Source organism: Olea europaea, chromosome 16 (genome assembly GCF_002742605.1).
Source record: "Olea europaea var. sylvestris chromosome 16, O_europaea_v1, whole genome shotgun sequence".
Classification (NCBI taxonomy): Eukaryota; Viridiplantae; Streptophyta; class Magnoliopsida; order Lamiales; family Oleaceae; genus Olea; species Olea europaea.
The window spans coordinates 13817884-13834773 of record NC_036252.1 but is presented as its reverse complement, the minus strand read 5'-3'; the positions used below and the strand labels follow the sequence as shown (position 1 = coordinate 13834773).

Here is a 16890-nt window from a genome sequence, read left to right as displayed (position 1 = left end):
AGAGAGTAGTATGAGATAAAAGGTATTTCTGATTCTATTATCTATCGGGAGTCCAATTTAGCGTCACAATAAATTTTCAAGCAATCAAGACAACAATTTACAAGTAAAAGAAAGCAACGAACAATGTAACGTAACATTTAACAACCCTAAATATTAAGATAAAGCACATAGTAAACTACCTTGGTTATTTTAACACTGTTCGTAAAATCAAGTTCGCTGGGATAAATCTCGTATTCTGGGACCTCCCGGGCATTTTTGACATGCATGGGAGCCATCTAATGAAATCACCAATAAACGTAAGACCTCATAGAATTTGAAAAATGACACTTACCAGAAATTTTCTAGTTATACTCTATGTACCACAAAATATTAAAGAAGACTTACCGAGTGCTTCGCACCATGTTTCTCCAATAGTTTGATTATATCGTGGTTATTATAATGTATTGCATCTGCAAGAGGCTGTTTAGCCAAAATGAGATTGTAACTATAACACCTAAATGTAGTAAATGAGCAATACTGCAGAAAGCGCATACCAAATATTGCATAATTAAAGTAAAACATTGTAATAATTATCAAAATCCCTTAAATTACATACTTTCAATTATGTAATAGGTTATAGAGGTTTCCAAATGCCTCCTATAGCTTAGCAATCTACTCTATTGGCCTAAAAAATGTATGTATTATGTTGAAAACCATTCACTCATATTAACACATTTTATAAGTCAAATATAGAACCATCCACATAAAACACAAGTATCAAAGGGCAAAATATATATGTATTTCAAATATTTGTATTTAAGAGTTATACCGTGCTTCCCCATCGATCTTGGGGGTTGACCTGAGCCCCGTTTTCAAGTAACGCTTTGACCACATCACTGGAACCCTGGCACGCGGCGACGTGAAGTGCAGTCCGGTCATCGATATCCCGAAAATTGACATCGGTGCCAGAGTCCAAAAGCTCCTTAATTCCATCCAAATCTCCCTCGTTCGTCAAGTACATTAGCTTTACTCCCGGTTCAATTTCATCCAAATCACCATCTTCGTTTTCTCCCGCCAGATCATCACAGGACCCATGGTCCCGCTCCGGTGCCAGGGATGATTGCTTCCATAGTGCAATTCTTGCAGGGGCTTTCGCTTCCATTAAAATAATCAATCAAAAATCACAAGGGATTGCAAGAAATCACAAATTCTTGAAGCGGTTTCTTTAAAATGTAAATTGGCCTCTTAGAGCTAGTTTAGATCTAAAATTACCGTATGTAAAAGGAATCAGCAAACTTAAAATTAAATTTTAACTCAACTACACCAATTTAGCTAAACAGATCAAGAAAATCCCAAAACCCAGATCTTTCAAAAGTTCCAATCAAGAGTAAATTCAAGTCAACTGTTGAAAACCCAGGAGAAATTTAAACTAAGCAAGCTAGATTTTTGGGACAGTTTCTAAGAGAAATTGGCGGCCGAAAATTAGTAGATAAAACAAAAAAAATGAATTTACGATTCTATCCGAAGAAATCAGTACAAAGAAAACTGGCATTATCGACTATATATGTACGATGGCAGCCCATAGCTGGAACGTGATAAATGTTGACAAAATTCAAAGGAATTCAGGTACGTTACGCGGTCGAAATTTAAGAATTAGATGAAGCTGGTGGTGTAGATTGTGACCGCGTGAAGTTCTTTACTTTACAGTTTTCATCTTTATCTTCTAACAATTTTACATATTTTTTTTTTTCTCTCAAATTCAATTTTCAATAACTAATTTTTACCAAAGTCAAATTTTAAAAAATATAATTAAAAAATTGATTTTTAATCGAACCAAAACATGGCCTATAGCTTTCATTTGGCTGCTTTATAAATGTATTTACGAAGAAGTGAATCTTACAAAATGTGTGAATAAATAATAAATATGAGTTTATAATTGAAATTATTATGTAACTTTAATTGGATTTATGAATTAATTTATAAGTTGTATATAATCTGGTGCTTATTAATTCAGCATCAGTTTTGAATTGTTCTGTCCACATTGATTGCCACAACCAGATGCTCTCAATTTTTTAGTGTGTAGTGGGAAACAAAATGCTATTTAACCAATCAATTTAGAACAAGATAAAGTCCATTGAAATGGTCATATTTTAATCGAGACATACTTCACGCACAATTTTCATTTCCCTCATCTTTAAATTACAGTATTCTAGAAAGGATATATAAGGCATCCAGCTAGAGATGCGAGGTTAGATCTAATTAGCGGTCAAGAGAGATGTGCCCTCCCTAATCAATAAGTAGGAGGGGTCAACTAACCAATATCATAAACTTCCCCATTCGCAATCCACAAGTTGGCCTAAATGTAAGATAACATAAATCATGCATCTTATGAGGTGACCGAGTTGGTGGAATAGGTGAGCGCAAAGGTCTTTGATCAAGAGCTTGATTCTCCCTACCAACACTTTTTGGATTAAATATGTCGCACAGAGCTTGTCTAGTTGATTTACCTAACTGGCGTGGTTTGCAAGCTATTGAATCAGTTCGAGAATTTATCTAGTGCGCACATGAAAGGTAGCTGCTGCGAGTTCTCAAAAAATAAAATAAAATAAATAAATAAATCACGACTATTAGACAAGTCGAGTATGCACCTTTTAAAATATTGCTAAAATATCTTCTCTTCGAAATGCTATTGCCTTTTTATTTATTTATTTTTTCTTTTATTCCAGTTTGAGTAAAAAAAAAAATTTCATATTATTCCTGGGAGAAAAAATCATGCAGAAACTTGACATAAAAATATTCAATAGCATATTTGGAAAAAAAAAATGATTTTATCATTCTCAGATCATTATGAAAATAAAAAATAAAAAATAAAAACGGAGGAAAATAACTAACATGGGAGGGAATCATATCCCCTAAACTTTGGTAAAGGAAAACAAAAGTCAAATGTCCTGATTCCCACAACGACAACTTTATCCCTTCTGGCGTCATAATCTCAATTTAGAACGGTAGGAATTTTGATAATTGATTTTTTGATCGTTAGAGATAAAGTGTATCTTACCTGTAAAATAAGAATTCAAAAATAACGATTGAAATAATGAAATAACGGTTAAAAAATTGATTTTAATTGGCTTAAAATTTGTACCAAACAAGAACTAAAGCTATTCCATGACAAAAATTAATCTTGACGACATCTTATAATTATAATTTAAAAGTGTTATTCTCAAACTTGGATACTCTCCTTCTAAAATTTAAAATATGAAAGAATCTTCATATATTCATTTAAATCGTGTCTTAACATCAGTCTTGATCGATCAATTTCCAGACATCAGTGTGTAGCATTAGCAGTACTAAACAACTTGTGCAAAGTGTCAAGAAACCCGTAGAGGCATATATTCTCAAAGTCCCCACACGTATTAGCTATATACAAGCAAAGGAGCATCCTCCACAATATGCACATAGACTGTGATTGTGGCAAGAAAGAAGAACCTCAGCCATGGGAAGGAGTAAGTCTCTTCTTGATCAATTATTTGACCTTAATTTCTTATAAACAATTAAGTTTTAAGTTTCTTTTATGGATTGTTTAGTTGGGTTTATTTTTTCTTTTTCGTTTCTTTGATTTGGGTTTTGTTTGTTTAAAATGAAATTTTTCTGGCTCGCTATGATTTTCCTTAAGAAAAGTGAGGTGGAGAAATTTGTTACCATATTATCGTCATACAACAAGAAATTAAAATTTGTATGTTACTTGCGAACATTTTTGTTTCCTTAAAAAATTGCATTTCAACAACACGATTCTTTGAGTAAATGTCGTCAAGCTAGATACTAAATAATATGCAAACAATTTTTTTTCATTCAAGTTACCATTTTCATTATCCAAGTTAGTGTTTACGTTAATTTAATTATTTGAATTGCCTAATCTGAAATAACTATATAAAGATTAATTCAGCGATCAATTAAAATAAAAACTATGATGATCGAAGTGAGTAACAAACGGCTTTTGAATTTCTCTCTGGTTTCGTGGGTCGTTTACCTATTTTTTTGTGGATGGAATGGAAGTTAATAGTCAAATCGATGAAATAAATATATGTAATATGTAAAAGTTTGGACTACTTATCTTAACGGAGTTAACAATTTTAGAGCCCGAGTTTCTATTTTCAGGACCAGCAAGGTGTTATCGCCAAATTAAGGGCAAGCCTTATCCAAAGTCCCGTTTCTGTCGTGGTGTACCTGATTCCAAAATCAGAATCTACGACGTTGGAACAAAGAAGAAAGGTGTCGATGAATTCCCCTTTTGCGTGCACTTGGTTAGTTGGGAGAAAGAAAATGTTTCAAGTGAGGCGCTAGAAGCTGCACGAATTGCCTGCAACAAATACATGGCTAAATTTGCCGGAAAGGATTCTTTCCACCTCAGAGTAAGGATTCACCCTTTCCATGTTCTGCGTATAAACAAAATGTTGTCTTGTGCTGGAGCCGATAGGCTCCAAACTGGCATGAGGGGCGCTTTCGGTAAGCCACAAGGAACATGTGCTCGCGTAACAATTGGTCAAGTCCTCCTCTCAGTTCGCTGCAGGGATGCAAGTAGTCATCATGCACAGGAAGCTTTGCGCCGTGCCAAGTTCAAGTTTCCAGGTCGACAGAAAATAATTGTCAGCAGAAAATGGTATTTTCATAGTATTTTATTCACTCTAATCATCTCCTTTTCATTGCTTGGAAATGCTAATAATCATTGAAATTTCAGGGGGTTCACTAAGTTCAACAGGACTGATTATGTGAGATATAAAGCACAGAATCGTATTATACCAGATGGGGTCAATGCAAAGGTACTAAAATTCATAATCATATTTCCTACAACTACAAGGCTATAGAATATTGAGTTTTTTCCTTTTTTCACAATTAATTGTTATGTATTGGTAGCAGGAATAGTTTAACAACAGTTGTATTATGCAGTTTCTTAACTGTCATGGACCTTTGGCTGAGAGGGAACCTGGAAGAGCATTCTTACCTGGAACTTAGCAAGAATTGATGTAAAATATTTAAAAACTGTTTACTATTTGCTAAAAATTTAGCTCTGATAGTAGTAAATATACCAGTTAATAAGATGATGTAGACATTCTACTTCTGTTGCATGTTTCCATGATTTTGAATCCACAATAAGTTCCTATCACTTATGCCTTGTTTGTAAGGTGTATTATATAAATTGCATACCAAATATATCGTGCAATGTATATGTGCCTGTATTATTCGATTATCAACATTAAAGAACGGAAATTTGTCTTTATTAAATGAATAGTATTGTGAAGTCGCAATGTAACACACTCTTCTCATGTTTGTTACTTAGTTCTTCCCACAAGGATTGCACTCATATCATCTCTTCGTTAGCTTCGATCATGACAACATAATTTGCTGCAGTAGTGGAAAGAGCAATTATCTTCTAGAACTTAGACATCGTACTAACTGTTGTACCATGCCATCAACATCTCTTTGCCAAGTCAACGTCTATATAGTCTTGTAATTTCAAGCCATATTTTCTGATGTAGCACGTTATGAAGTTATTACCACCCATAAAACTATCGAATGTCTTATATCACTATCTTGAAACTCATTTAAGATCACCCAAACTCTATTAAAATTCACAATTTTCTCATTTCCCGGTACTTCTGAACCTTATGAATGCATCATGTAAATTTCTAACCACCATGAAGAAATGTTGTTTTTACATCCAACTGTTCTAGGTACAAGCTTTTATTTACAACTAATCTAAGTACTGCTATAATTGTGGTTAATTTCACCAATCGAAGGAAAATCTCATTTTAGTTAATGTCTTCTTTTTTCATTGAAATCCCTTTACAACCAACTTTGCTTTATATAATTTGTTACTTTTGTTCTTCGTTTAACCGAAAAACTCATTTATTTTTCAAAGTCTTTTTTCCATAAGGTGACTGACAATTGCTATGCTGGACAATAATGAGTCAATCTCTTACCTCATGGTTAACTCCCATTTTATTGATTCATCAACTTGCACAGTTTTACTATGACTTTCTTGTTCATCTATATAAAAGATAATGTAACTTTTAAATAAAGTGTTCGCACAATAAAACTTAGTTATAATTATAAATCGAATTTTTATATATTTCACAATTTAGGCACTCGATTTATAATATAAAATAAATCGTTGATCAAATGCAAGCTCAAATTAATACAAAAATTTATCGAAAAATATACTATTATTTTATTTCAATATCACAAAATCCAAATAAATTTATTTGACGGACAAAAACTTACACAACACCAACAATTTAAACCAATTAAAGTGAGGAGATTTTTTTATACTATTATTTTTCAGCTTCTTCGTTTTACGACTCATGTACCCCAGTCCCATGGATTTGAACTTCATGACCCTCCTCTTTCCGGTACTTGTACCTCTTAGAAACAAAAAGATAGATGAAGAAATTCGACAAGCTCATCAGGGAGAGCAACCAGTAGAAAAGGTTCAAATTGTTACGGTTAAAGTTGTTTCCAGCCAGCCAACCTCCACTGCGCGTAATATTCTTCGTTGCATGGTTCACTATGTTCACAAGTATGGTGCTAAGGAAGTACCCCAACGCCATAGAACTCCAAAGAAAACAACTCGAAATCGACTTAAGATCCTTTGGAGCTTGGGAATAGAAGAATTCCAGAAGTCCCACGTAGGTGAACATATCAGCTATCCCGAATACGAAGTACTGAATTGACAACCAGAAGACACTGATCGGCAGTGGCTGAAGAATCGGTATTGCATCAAGCATGTTATGATCTCTCGCAACTTTTTTTCTTTTTACTTCCATTATAGCAGCCACTGCCATGGACAAAGAGGATAGAATGAGCCCAACTCCTACTCGTTGCAGGTGTGTTATGCCAGTGGGAATACCCGTGAACTTACGTGCACATGGGACGATTATTTGGTCGTATAGCGGGATGATGAATATCAAGAACAAGACAGGAAGGATGGGGAGTGAAGCAGGGGGAATGTTGAAGGAATTGGTGATTCTTGTGTCCATGGTTAGACCTTGCTGAACTGAGAAGGTTTGCAGTTGAGCCAAGCAGAGAGTCATAGGTACTGTGCAACAGAAGACCGGAATCATGTTCAGTAAAATTTTTGCATTTTCCACTTGAGTAACTCTGCAAAGTTTCCATGGATTTGGTGTTTCAAACTGTCTTGAAGATGTCTGGACGGCAGCTTTGTCCAGGAATCTGACAAACAAAATTACCAAGAGAAGCTAAATGGATATTTTGTACGCCATACTCGACAATATAACGAATATAATTTTAGATTATTTTTCTTCGTTAATGAAATCCACACGTGCTCTATAATGATACTTGTTAGGGAGGTGACCTCAAAACATTGGTGTGAGGTAGAAATTCTGCTTCAATTGCAGCTTCCTTGTCCTTATTGATCTCGTACAGTTCATTAGTGTTCTCGGGAAATTGAAGATTTCTGTTCCTAATGGCTGCAACAAACACCTGTTATTGAAAGATTAGACAAACAAAATTAATATATAAAATGCATGTAGGAGATTTTTGCTTTTCAAGAATGGAAAGTTGTATGAGCACCTGGAAAATTTCAGTAAGGGCACTGCTCCCATTAATAACATGGTAACGATACTGTGGTAATCCAGAAGAAAAGACTATCACTCCTAGGAGCATGGCAACGACGCTTACAAAAAAGCCCAAATCCCATCCTTTATGATCTTGAATCCAGACTACGAACGTTAAGCTAATAGCACCACCTAAGCATAGTGCCATTAAGAACCAATTGAAAAAACTCGACTTCTGTCTTGCCTCCTTTGGATCTTTATCGTCAAATTGGTCAGCGCCATGAGATGGCAATGCAGCTTTCACTCCTCCAGAGCCGAATGCTACCAAGTAAAGAGCGATAAAGAGAAGTGCAGCATTACTTCCACTAACTTGAATACAGTTTGTAGATGTTGGATCGTAAATATTGCAGAGCGGGGGCTTGAATTTAGGATAGTGAGCTTGCAATGCTAGCAGTCCAAGTCCCTGCACATGGATTATGATTTAAAAATCAATACAGAGTTTCCAGAAGTATCGAAGAATTGAATCTTTTCTTCCTTTTTCATTTCACCAGTATTACTCGCAGAAGGTACTTCATGATGCTTGTTTTAGCGAAGGATATACTCACCAAGAACTCAATTATTGCTGCAATGAGAACTGCTTTAAATCGGCCTAAATAAGTGTCTGCTAGGAAGGCAACGAGGATGGTAAGTATATAACTAGTCCCCATAAAGTTTGTCAGATGGGTTGCAGCATCAGCCACGTCGAAGTGCATCACCACATTAAAGTATGTCACCAAATTAACAGCCAAGGCCAAAGTTGCCATGTTCTCAAAAGCAAATATACCTGAGACATAAAACAGAAACCTGTAAGTGCATGTTTGGTTCTTCTTGATAGCATTGTCCAGTCTCATCCAGCTATTATTTTTATTCGAAATATAGCATACAATAATCTGATAGACTTTCAAATAGGTGTAATGCATGCAGCAAATTTGTTACCCAGTATGAGCAAAGATGGGCCGAATCCACCATGCTCATCTTTCCTGGCCGTTCTTCCTTTCCAGTCCACCTTCCCTTCAATAAGCTCGGCTTTATCCTGCAGCAGAAGAGGAATATGGGGATTGAATTCAAGAAAGCATGATGCAGTTATATTGACAAAGCAAGTGAAAAGTATCAAAGTACCATAATTAAGAGAGATTTGAATGCTGATAGGTAGACCAGAAGTGAGAAGAATGGTGAAGCTTGAATGTATTTACAATACATATATATAGAACACTAGTAGAAGGACAAGGATTGCCAAAAGTGCTTGATGTTGACCGTTGATAACTACTTCTGAATTAAATAGTTCCATTTTTGTCTGAACATCCTCGGACAGATTTGAGGAACTTTGAAAGTTGGAGGGGTAGATTCTGTTGAAACCGTCAAAGGCAAGAAATAATTGTAAAAGGACGCCAGTCATGTCCTGCTTCCTACTTTTGCTTTATATGCTAATGCCATTTGATACCTCTTAACGCTTTGCAGACAACCACTAGCTTCATATCAGCATCAGTTTTCAGTTAAGCTAATATAGTAAATTTGACATCATTTTCTCAGCTGTCATATGATACAATAACAATTATATGTATCTTTGTCACCTGTGAAATTGAATGTATTGAAGTAAAAAATATTTCGTTGTACCAATTCGAACACTTGACAAAACAGAAGTCAGAAAATTCAGCAAGCAAAAATCTTGCAGGATAACGATGAATTTAAAATGGAGTAGCTAATCGGGGTATAGATTCAAGTTTGGGGAAAATATTGTGGCTCCAGTGTCAAATGGAATGGGTTGGAAACTCCAAATAGGTCCAGGAGGGCCTATGCAAAGGTTTGGACCAGCCCAGTTTTGGTACATCCTTGGGGCTTAGGTCTACACTTACATAATATTCAGCCATTACTTGAAAGCTGCAGATGGTGATGAATTGTGATTGGTCTAAACCTTTGACTGGCAACTTACTGCGACAGGCCAGTCTTGCCCTGCATAACCTGTTCAGAGGACTGGGTGGCGCTTTTCTAAATCGTGGTGGCTGCCTGGCCAGACTTGTTATCGCGATTTTTCCAAGCCGAGCCGGGCCATCACAGTCTGGGTTGCCAACTTTGACCACCTATTTATTCCCTGGAATTAACAAACAGAAAATAGCTTTGCTTTGTTAAACCCATTTTTATGCTGACGGTCTCTTTCTTCCACATTGTCAATACATCATTTTTTGAATGATTTTATAAAGAATCATTGGTATTTCAAACAGACCGCCGCTAGCTTCACATACAAAACAACTTCAAACCCCACAGATCTTCTCGAAGTGATTATTCTATTCTGCAAGTTCCCTTCAGACACTAGCTAATGCACTGTGCTCTTGAAAAATACTTCCTCTTTTTTATTGGGAAAAGAAGACTGTTCCTTCCCATGTCATGTGAAAGCAAAGCAAAGTTGGGTGGGACAAACAGGAGAATGGTGATCAACCCAAAAGCATATGCAGTTTCCGCACAAAAATATTACTGCAATTATTCGGCCGGAAACAATTCTTCAATTAGGAAGAACTAATATAAACAGATCAATGAAATTGGTTCCAACGGTTTAGCTTCTCATGTGCAACTTTAATGAAGATATCATACGAAAAAGAACAAGAAATAGAAATGAGCAAAACTTACATTCTATTCAACAACAAAAGATTCAAGCAAAACGAATTAACTATATTAACAGAATAGACAAATATGCCGCCTGTGCAAAAAAAAATGCTTAAGAGTTAGCTATCCTGCAAATGCAGGTACAAATTAATCGCCTATCACCATGATTCAGTAGTTCAATAGGGAGTACTTCATCCGTAACATAATTTTTCCCTTGTCCACCCCAAGCTTGGCTCCTGTCACGATCCAGTGGCCTGGCATGTCCTGTGGTCCTTTTGACATTTCTGTTGGATCCACGATTTTTGTCAGTTTCCCGACTTGATTTGAACCGTCCAATTTTCTATCATCAGGGATTTTCTCGTTTGACAGTGAAGTTGATGAACCATCAGGTCTTTGTGGAGCAGACAGGTTGGCAGGGCTGTGGTCCCACACAGAACGCCTTATTGTGCACCCGGGTACTTTGGAAAAGAGAAGTTTAAGGTGTAATACACTTTTGGCACCAAAATCCCAGACACCGAGCTGAGCACCAGTGACAATGTGAACGCCAGATAGATCTCCGATGCACATATCGGTATACTCTATAGGTGCAGTGCTAACATGTGAGAAATTTTTCCACTTGATTGGTTCAAACCATCGGCTATCCTGCTCTTCGGGACCCTGCCACTTGGGCGCACCTATAGCCACGTGTGCATCCCAATGGGGTTGAAGGATTTTAGGAAGAGACACTAGATGTTGCAAATGGATAGCAAGACGATTATGCTTACTGCCTTCTAGGCTGAGTCTGAGGCCTGTGACTGGTTTACGCCCAACTGTCACCTGCCATATCCCAGAAGTTTTGACTTAGAAAACTGAAACAAATAATTGTTGGACATTACTTGCATATTAGCCAGGAGGAGAGGAAAATCCAGGATTTTCTAGCCCAACTGAATTAAGGTGGTGGCTGTATATCTTAAGTACAATAACAAGAACTATGAATTATATACCTGATCGGGCCTTATATAAAGCTTTGGACCCATCAGACTGAACTGAAGAAATGGACACACAGGCTCCTTTCTTTGTAGATTGTTCTGCTCTGGAGCCCAAACCCGAGAAATTTGGAAGTCCAAGAAATACTGTAGATCCTCAATAGGCGGCTTGTCTGGAAGGAACAAAACCAAACATCTTATGCAAACTAAAGATATTTAAGAAAATAAATGGATCTTCTCCCCGACAAAGTGTACAAGAATATCAAAAAATGTTAACAGAATCATAATCACAGTCACATTGCATTGCGTCTTATTCAACAGTATAAATTGAGTGTATACCAACCATCAAAGGATAAGAACTTGAACATTTAGAGAAGTATACTTTGAAAGCCTTCAATGGGTTTTTGCAGGAACACATCATTCCAGTAACCAAATAAATCAAACAAAATTTCTTCATATTTGATTGTTATCGGCAGCTCCATAGACGCAATGTTGAATATCAAATCCATAAGAGTTTACTTCAATAATGTTAAAGGATCTCAAATTTCCAAATTGTTTCAGTTTTTAGAACCCAAAGGTTATGATCTAATACCACCCTTACAATGCCAAAACAAAATGAAAACAATGTTGTAGGAAATAGCTATATATAATGTCCTTGCAGTGTTCCAAAGACACCAAAACCGAACATACAAAAACATTTTATTTACTACAGCATGTACCTTTTTTGGAAAAACTACCAAATCTATCAGAACAAAGCCCTGAAATGAAGTTATCGCTTTTAAACTGCAGGAAATCAAGTGTAACAGAGGACGAAATCTTACACTCCAAGTATAATTCTATAGCACGACTTAGGTGCTTTATTCCAGGAACTCCTTCGAGCAAAGAGGCAATGGGAATAAATGTCATGTTGATCACATCTGGGGCTGCTTCAACAGTCTGAGCCCACTTGGCATAACTCTGCTCAAGGTCATCCCCCCCTCGTCTTCTGAAGATCACAGTAACATCCTGCATCAGGAAAAATGCTTTTACCGGCTTTCTTATAATCACACCAGAATAATTAGTATTGTTGGAGAGTGGCCCCCAACAAGAAGTTCTCTAGAACAAAAAAACATGATCAAAAGCCAAGAGCACTACTTTTTTCCTTTTTAAAGCTAAGAGCTCTATAAGATTAATGAAAGATGTAAATACGTTTTGACAGAAAAATGAGTTTCAACAGGGAAAAAAACTTGTATAAAGCTGCTGCACTTACCTTGTCCTTGTATTTTAAGGGGCCTGCATTTGTATGGCTTTTTAAATCGGAAAACCTCTGGTCTCCAATGTCTTTCACATAGTTTTCAATATCTGACAATGACAAAGGTGATGACTGATGCTGTCTAATATAGACCACGTCCCTTCCACCAATTGTTGCAGAGGTGACAATATGGGTGCCATAATTCTCAATAAAGCTGGAAGAAAAAGTATCGAGACATAAATCTTATAACATCAGCTTCTGAAATGGAAATAACCATTTATAATTCACTATCGGCCTCGGATTTCAATATGCATCAATATTGGTCCTTGAAACATTTTGATTAAATATTCAAAAATTTATATGATCCTGCAAAACCAGCCCCGCCCCCCAACCCACCCACACCACAAGAACCGGAAAAGGTAATTTTGGTGGTTGAATAATGCCATCAACTAGAGATACTCCAATAATTGCACTCAATCCTACTACTTTAGGAACTATAGAATCTTTCTTTAGAACTTCAGTAATCAGTCGCATTGTAAATATGAAGGACCATTTTCTCCTATATTAAACATCATATAAAGAAAGGCACATTGATTTAAAGTGACATCCAAGTCAATGATGAATGATAAAAGAAATTCATAAGCTAAGACTTTCATAATGTTTCACCTTGCCAATGATGCGGGGTCCCAAGAATAGGGAACTGTGTTCTTGATGTCATCATTCAAAACTAAATTAGATTTTGATAGTTTGACCTTAATTAATGGCATGATACGACCAACCATTGCAAGGGACTTTGTAGCTGCTGCATCAAGTTGCCAAGAGCCAGTGAGATTAAACATAGCATTAAAGCTTCCTAGTGGCACGTGTCCAGGTACATTAGACTTTTCACTGAAGTATTTTGCCATCTGTAATATAAGTATCAAAAGGATTTAATTAAAATTAGGGACCGAAACCATAAATGCAAACGTGGCATTTCGGAGCACAAATAATGAACAATTCATTCAGTCAATTAAGAGACAGAATACGTTCTCTCTCTCTCTCTGCTTCTCTTTTCTTTTCTTACTTCTTTTGGTGAGGCAGGGAGTTAGGGGTCATTTTGGTTGAAAATTTTGAACCTATAAATCGGTTTATGAAGTGCCCTTTGTAAGCCCTTGTTTGACAACCTTTAAAATATTAAATTGTTTGCTGCAGTATTATTTTCCACCACACATTCACACAATAAAATATTCTACACAGAGATCAATAAAGTTTCATTACTTTTTAACAACACATTCTTAGGGATAGCAATTCGAACCGTCAAAATTGAAAAACGGGGTTAACCGAACCGAATGGGGCAAAAAAAATCGAACCAATGGTGCAATGGGACGGATATGGTATTTGATTTTAATGAATCGGTTCAGTTTGGGGCGAGGCGGGGATTTATGTTATCGCCCCGAACCGAACCGATTAACCATTAGAAAAAATAATAAATTAATAATAATTGGGCTTTACATAATTTTTTTATTTTTTCTATGTTAATTACTTAATTTCTTTGACCCAAAATTTCTAGCCCATTAACAAATTAAATTTAAACCCAAGTACCCAACCCTGAACCCTAACAATCTAACACAAAGGCACAAACGTTTTATTGGAGAATTGGAACTCAACTCCTGTCTTCTGGGTTTGCCGAGTGCCGATTGCCGTCTCTTCCGTGTCCGTCCGTTTGCATTATTTTCTTCTCCTTCGACCTTCAGGCTTCTGCCACTGGTGAGCTTCTCATTTTCTTTTTTGATAATTTGTATTTGTCTATTTGAGTTTGTTGTGAATTTCGCACAAGATTTGGCCAAAGTATATCCAAAATTTTCAGTTTTTTACAATTGGTGGCTGCTTTAGAGATAAATGACTTTAATTTCTCCCCTCTTTGATGACTTTTGGCCTAAACAACACATAAACAAGAAATTGAATTCTTTAATTACAGAAACCAAACTTTGTGACGAGGATGTTGACGAAGATATATATTTTTTTGTTTAAATCTTCAATTAAAAACATTATGAATTATTGATTTATTACTCTATTTACATTTCTTATATACTATATAGGAATCAATTTTGAGTTTTGACGTATGCTAGTAAGAATTGTGGGGAAGAATGAAGATTGAATATGAATTGAGGTTGGAGTTTTTTGAGTTATTGAATATTGTTTGTTAAATTTGGATTTTGTATTTGAGAATTGGGATTTTTTTGCATTTTCATTTGAGATGTTGTTTGTTACATTGACTTAGTATCATTTTTTTTTTCATTGACTTTTTTCATACATTTTTCTTTTTATTCGACGGATGGACCAATTAAAAATAATTTATTTTCGTGGTTATTAACGACCCGAACCGAACCGACTTTCGTGGTTATGGTGCGGTTATGGTATGGCCCAAAAATTGGTAGTTCAGTGATGGTTTTGACCCAACCGAACCATTGCCATCTCTACACATTCTCCCAAAAATACTATTCAAAACTCTTTAATTTTCAAATAATGGGTGACAAATAGGGCCTAAACATGGCCAATCTGCCCCAAGATTAGCCCAAACTGAAGATTGACGTGTCTGATCTTGCACTTAGAGGACCCACACAATTGTGACCACAAAGGCAACCCATATTCAAATAGCACTCATTCTCGCTCAATGGTGTAATATGATCTAGCTCTGTCATGTCTGCCAAATAGAACTCCCTACGAATGTTAAATCTATCTCACCTGCTTGAATTAAGTCGAGTTCCTATCGGTTTCCAATTAATTCTACATCATGTTTTGGCTTTTTTGATCATTCACGGTGACATTCAAATGCATTAAATTTATTTCCTTCGAACTCATTTTTCATTCTTGACTAATCCAATGATTTAAAATCACTATTTTAAAAAAAATATATAAGGCTTTGACATACATTCAATCTCAAATCCACCCATCCAAATGAGACCTCAGGTTTCAATTTTCCATTTTTTATATCATTTTTCCTAGTGTATATTGGCTCAAAAGTGTATTTTAATACGGATAAATACCAAACTCTACAAAATCATCCAGGATCACATGATATACAATAATTTGAATTCCCTAAATAGAAATATCTCTCAGGACATCACAAAACAAACATGGAAAGCAACCAATGTGACAATTCAGTCACAAAACAAACTAAAAACATTAAACTCTCCACAATAACCTATATCTGCATCAACATCTGTATATTAGTTGAATCAGATTGAAAGCTCAGAATACAAGTAGCACATATCAGAACAAAAAAGATTTGTCCATTCTAAAGTCAATCCATTTAAAGATTGTCTCTCTGAGTAAAATTAAGATAACCAACAAATTCTTATAAAGCTTCAACAGGAAATCGCACCCAAATCATCAGGTAAAGTATCCAACCACGACCAAAAAAACCCAGATGACAAAATCAAATTTGAGGCAAACAAGGTTAAAATAAATGGGCAACTGACCTCATGGAAGGGCAAAACCGGGGTTGTCTCTGTGGAACTGCGGCCCTTGGAGCAGTCGATGTCAATAGAGACATTTGGGATAACCTGATTTTCGGCGATTTCTAGATTCTGGGTGTGATCTTCATCGATTTGCACTAAGCGAGAACCAGGAGCCCCTTTACAGTACAGCAGCCTAATATCCGATGTAACATCAAACCCACGGCCTAATGTTTGAATTGAGTTGCAGATTGTGGTAAGCAGTGCATTTTCTGAAATTGCTGTACTGTTCTCCATTGAATAGTAAAAACTTATGAATCCTTCATTGCATTGTAATACTGGAAAAAGATTGAAACTTTGGCTTTGATTTGAATTGGTGGTGGGTGGGAGGGGATAAGGAGCCGACTTGTGGCTGTGTTGGTGAGTCAGAGGTTGGACTTTGGACTTGACAACAAAGTTGTTGATGGTGGTGCTGTTGCTTTGGTAATTTGCTCAAGTAAACGGACTATCTTCGCTGTAATAATGTCAACAAACGCGTCGTCGTGTTGTTTCGTTGACCGTACACAAAGTCTGATATGTACATTAAACAGGTCCTATGCCTTGGATTATAATTACATAAAATAATGTGAAAGAAAAATATTGAATGAAAAAGTTGATTGTATTTTAAATTGATAAATAATATAGTGACATGTGGTATTATGTAATCCATTATGTAAAGTTTGATATACATATAACAAAGTCCATATGCCTTGCGGCCCTAAATTTTTCATATAAATATAGGATTTACGTTTTGAAATACACATTAGTCTATTAATTTTTTTACTTAGAGGCTGTTTGGAAGTGATTTTGAGAATTGATTTTTTGACCGTTAGGAGAAAAGTGGGGCCCACCTGTGAGAGAAGAAGTCAAATATGACGGCTTAAATAGTGAAATAACGGTCAAAAAATCAATTTTTTTGGTAAAAAAATCGAGCCCAAACAGCCCTTTACTTTATAACACATTATCGGAAGGAAGTTCTAGTCAACAGAGTTAGTAAAATTTAATTCTCTTTTCTACCCACAAATCTCTAG

The 16890-nt window shown here is 35.9% G+C and overlaps 4 protein-coding genes across 4 annotated transcripts in view; 1 reads left to right on the top strand and 3 right to left on the bottom strand.

Annotated features, from left to right (window-relative positions):
* Positions 1-1657, bottom strand: part of LOC111412656 (integrin-linked protein kinase 1-like) — a 7385-nt gene extending 5728 nt beyond the window's left edge. The window contains exons 1-3 of the mRNA XM_023043585.1: positions 809-1657; positions 385-459; positions 148-275 (exon numbers count right to left, since the gene is read on the bottom strand). Of these exons, the coding sequence (XP_022899353.1) occupies positions 148-275; positions 385-459; positions 809-1141 (536 nt within the window). The 5' untranslated portion in view covers positions 1142-1657. The remainder of the gene's footprint in view (positions 1-147; positions 276-384; positions 460-808) is intronic.
* A 1721-nt stretch (positions 1658-3378) lies between these two features.
* Positions 3379-5230, top strand: LOC111412194 (60S ribosomal protein L10-like). Its single transcript, XM_023043004.1, has 4 exons — positions 3379-3482; positions 4135-4636; positions 4715-4796; positions 4924-5230. The coding sequence occupies exons 1-4, from the start codon at positions 3473-3475 to the stop codon at positions 4987-4989; spliced, it is 660 nt and encodes a 219-aa protein (XP_022898772.1). The 5' UTR covers positions 3379-3472; the 3' UTR covers positions 4990-5230.
* Positions 5231-6249: 1019 nt separating this feature from the next.
* Positions 6250-8985, bottom strand: LOC111412655 (protein NRT1/ PTR FAMILY 4.5-like). Its single transcript, XM_023043584.1, has 6 exons — positions 8857-8985; positions 8526-8775; positions 8156-8373; positions 7567-8013; positions 7349-7476; positions 6250-7206 (listed from the first exon to the last, which is right to left on the bottom strand). Exons 1-6 carry the CDS (start codon positions 8983-8985, stop codon positions 6330-6332), a joined length of 2049 nt encoding a protein of 682 aa, XP_022899352.1. The 3' UTR covers positions 6250-6329.
* A 1165-nt stretch (positions 8986-10150) lies between these two features.
* On the bottom strand, positions 10151-16322 carry LOC111412193 (MACPF domain-containing protein CAD1-like). Its single transcript, XM_023043003.1, has 6 exons — positions 15845-16322; positions 13050-13288; positions 12402-12597; positions 11974-12157; positions 11171-11325; positions 10151-11003 (listed from the first exon to the last, which is right to left on the bottom strand). Exons 1-6 carry the CDS (start codon positions 16115-16117, stop codon positions 10356-10358), a joined length of 1695 nt encoding a protein of 564 aa, XP_022898771.1. The 5' UTR covers positions 16118-16322; the 3' UTR covers positions 10151-10355.
* Positions 16323-16890: the final 568 nt, after the last annotated feature.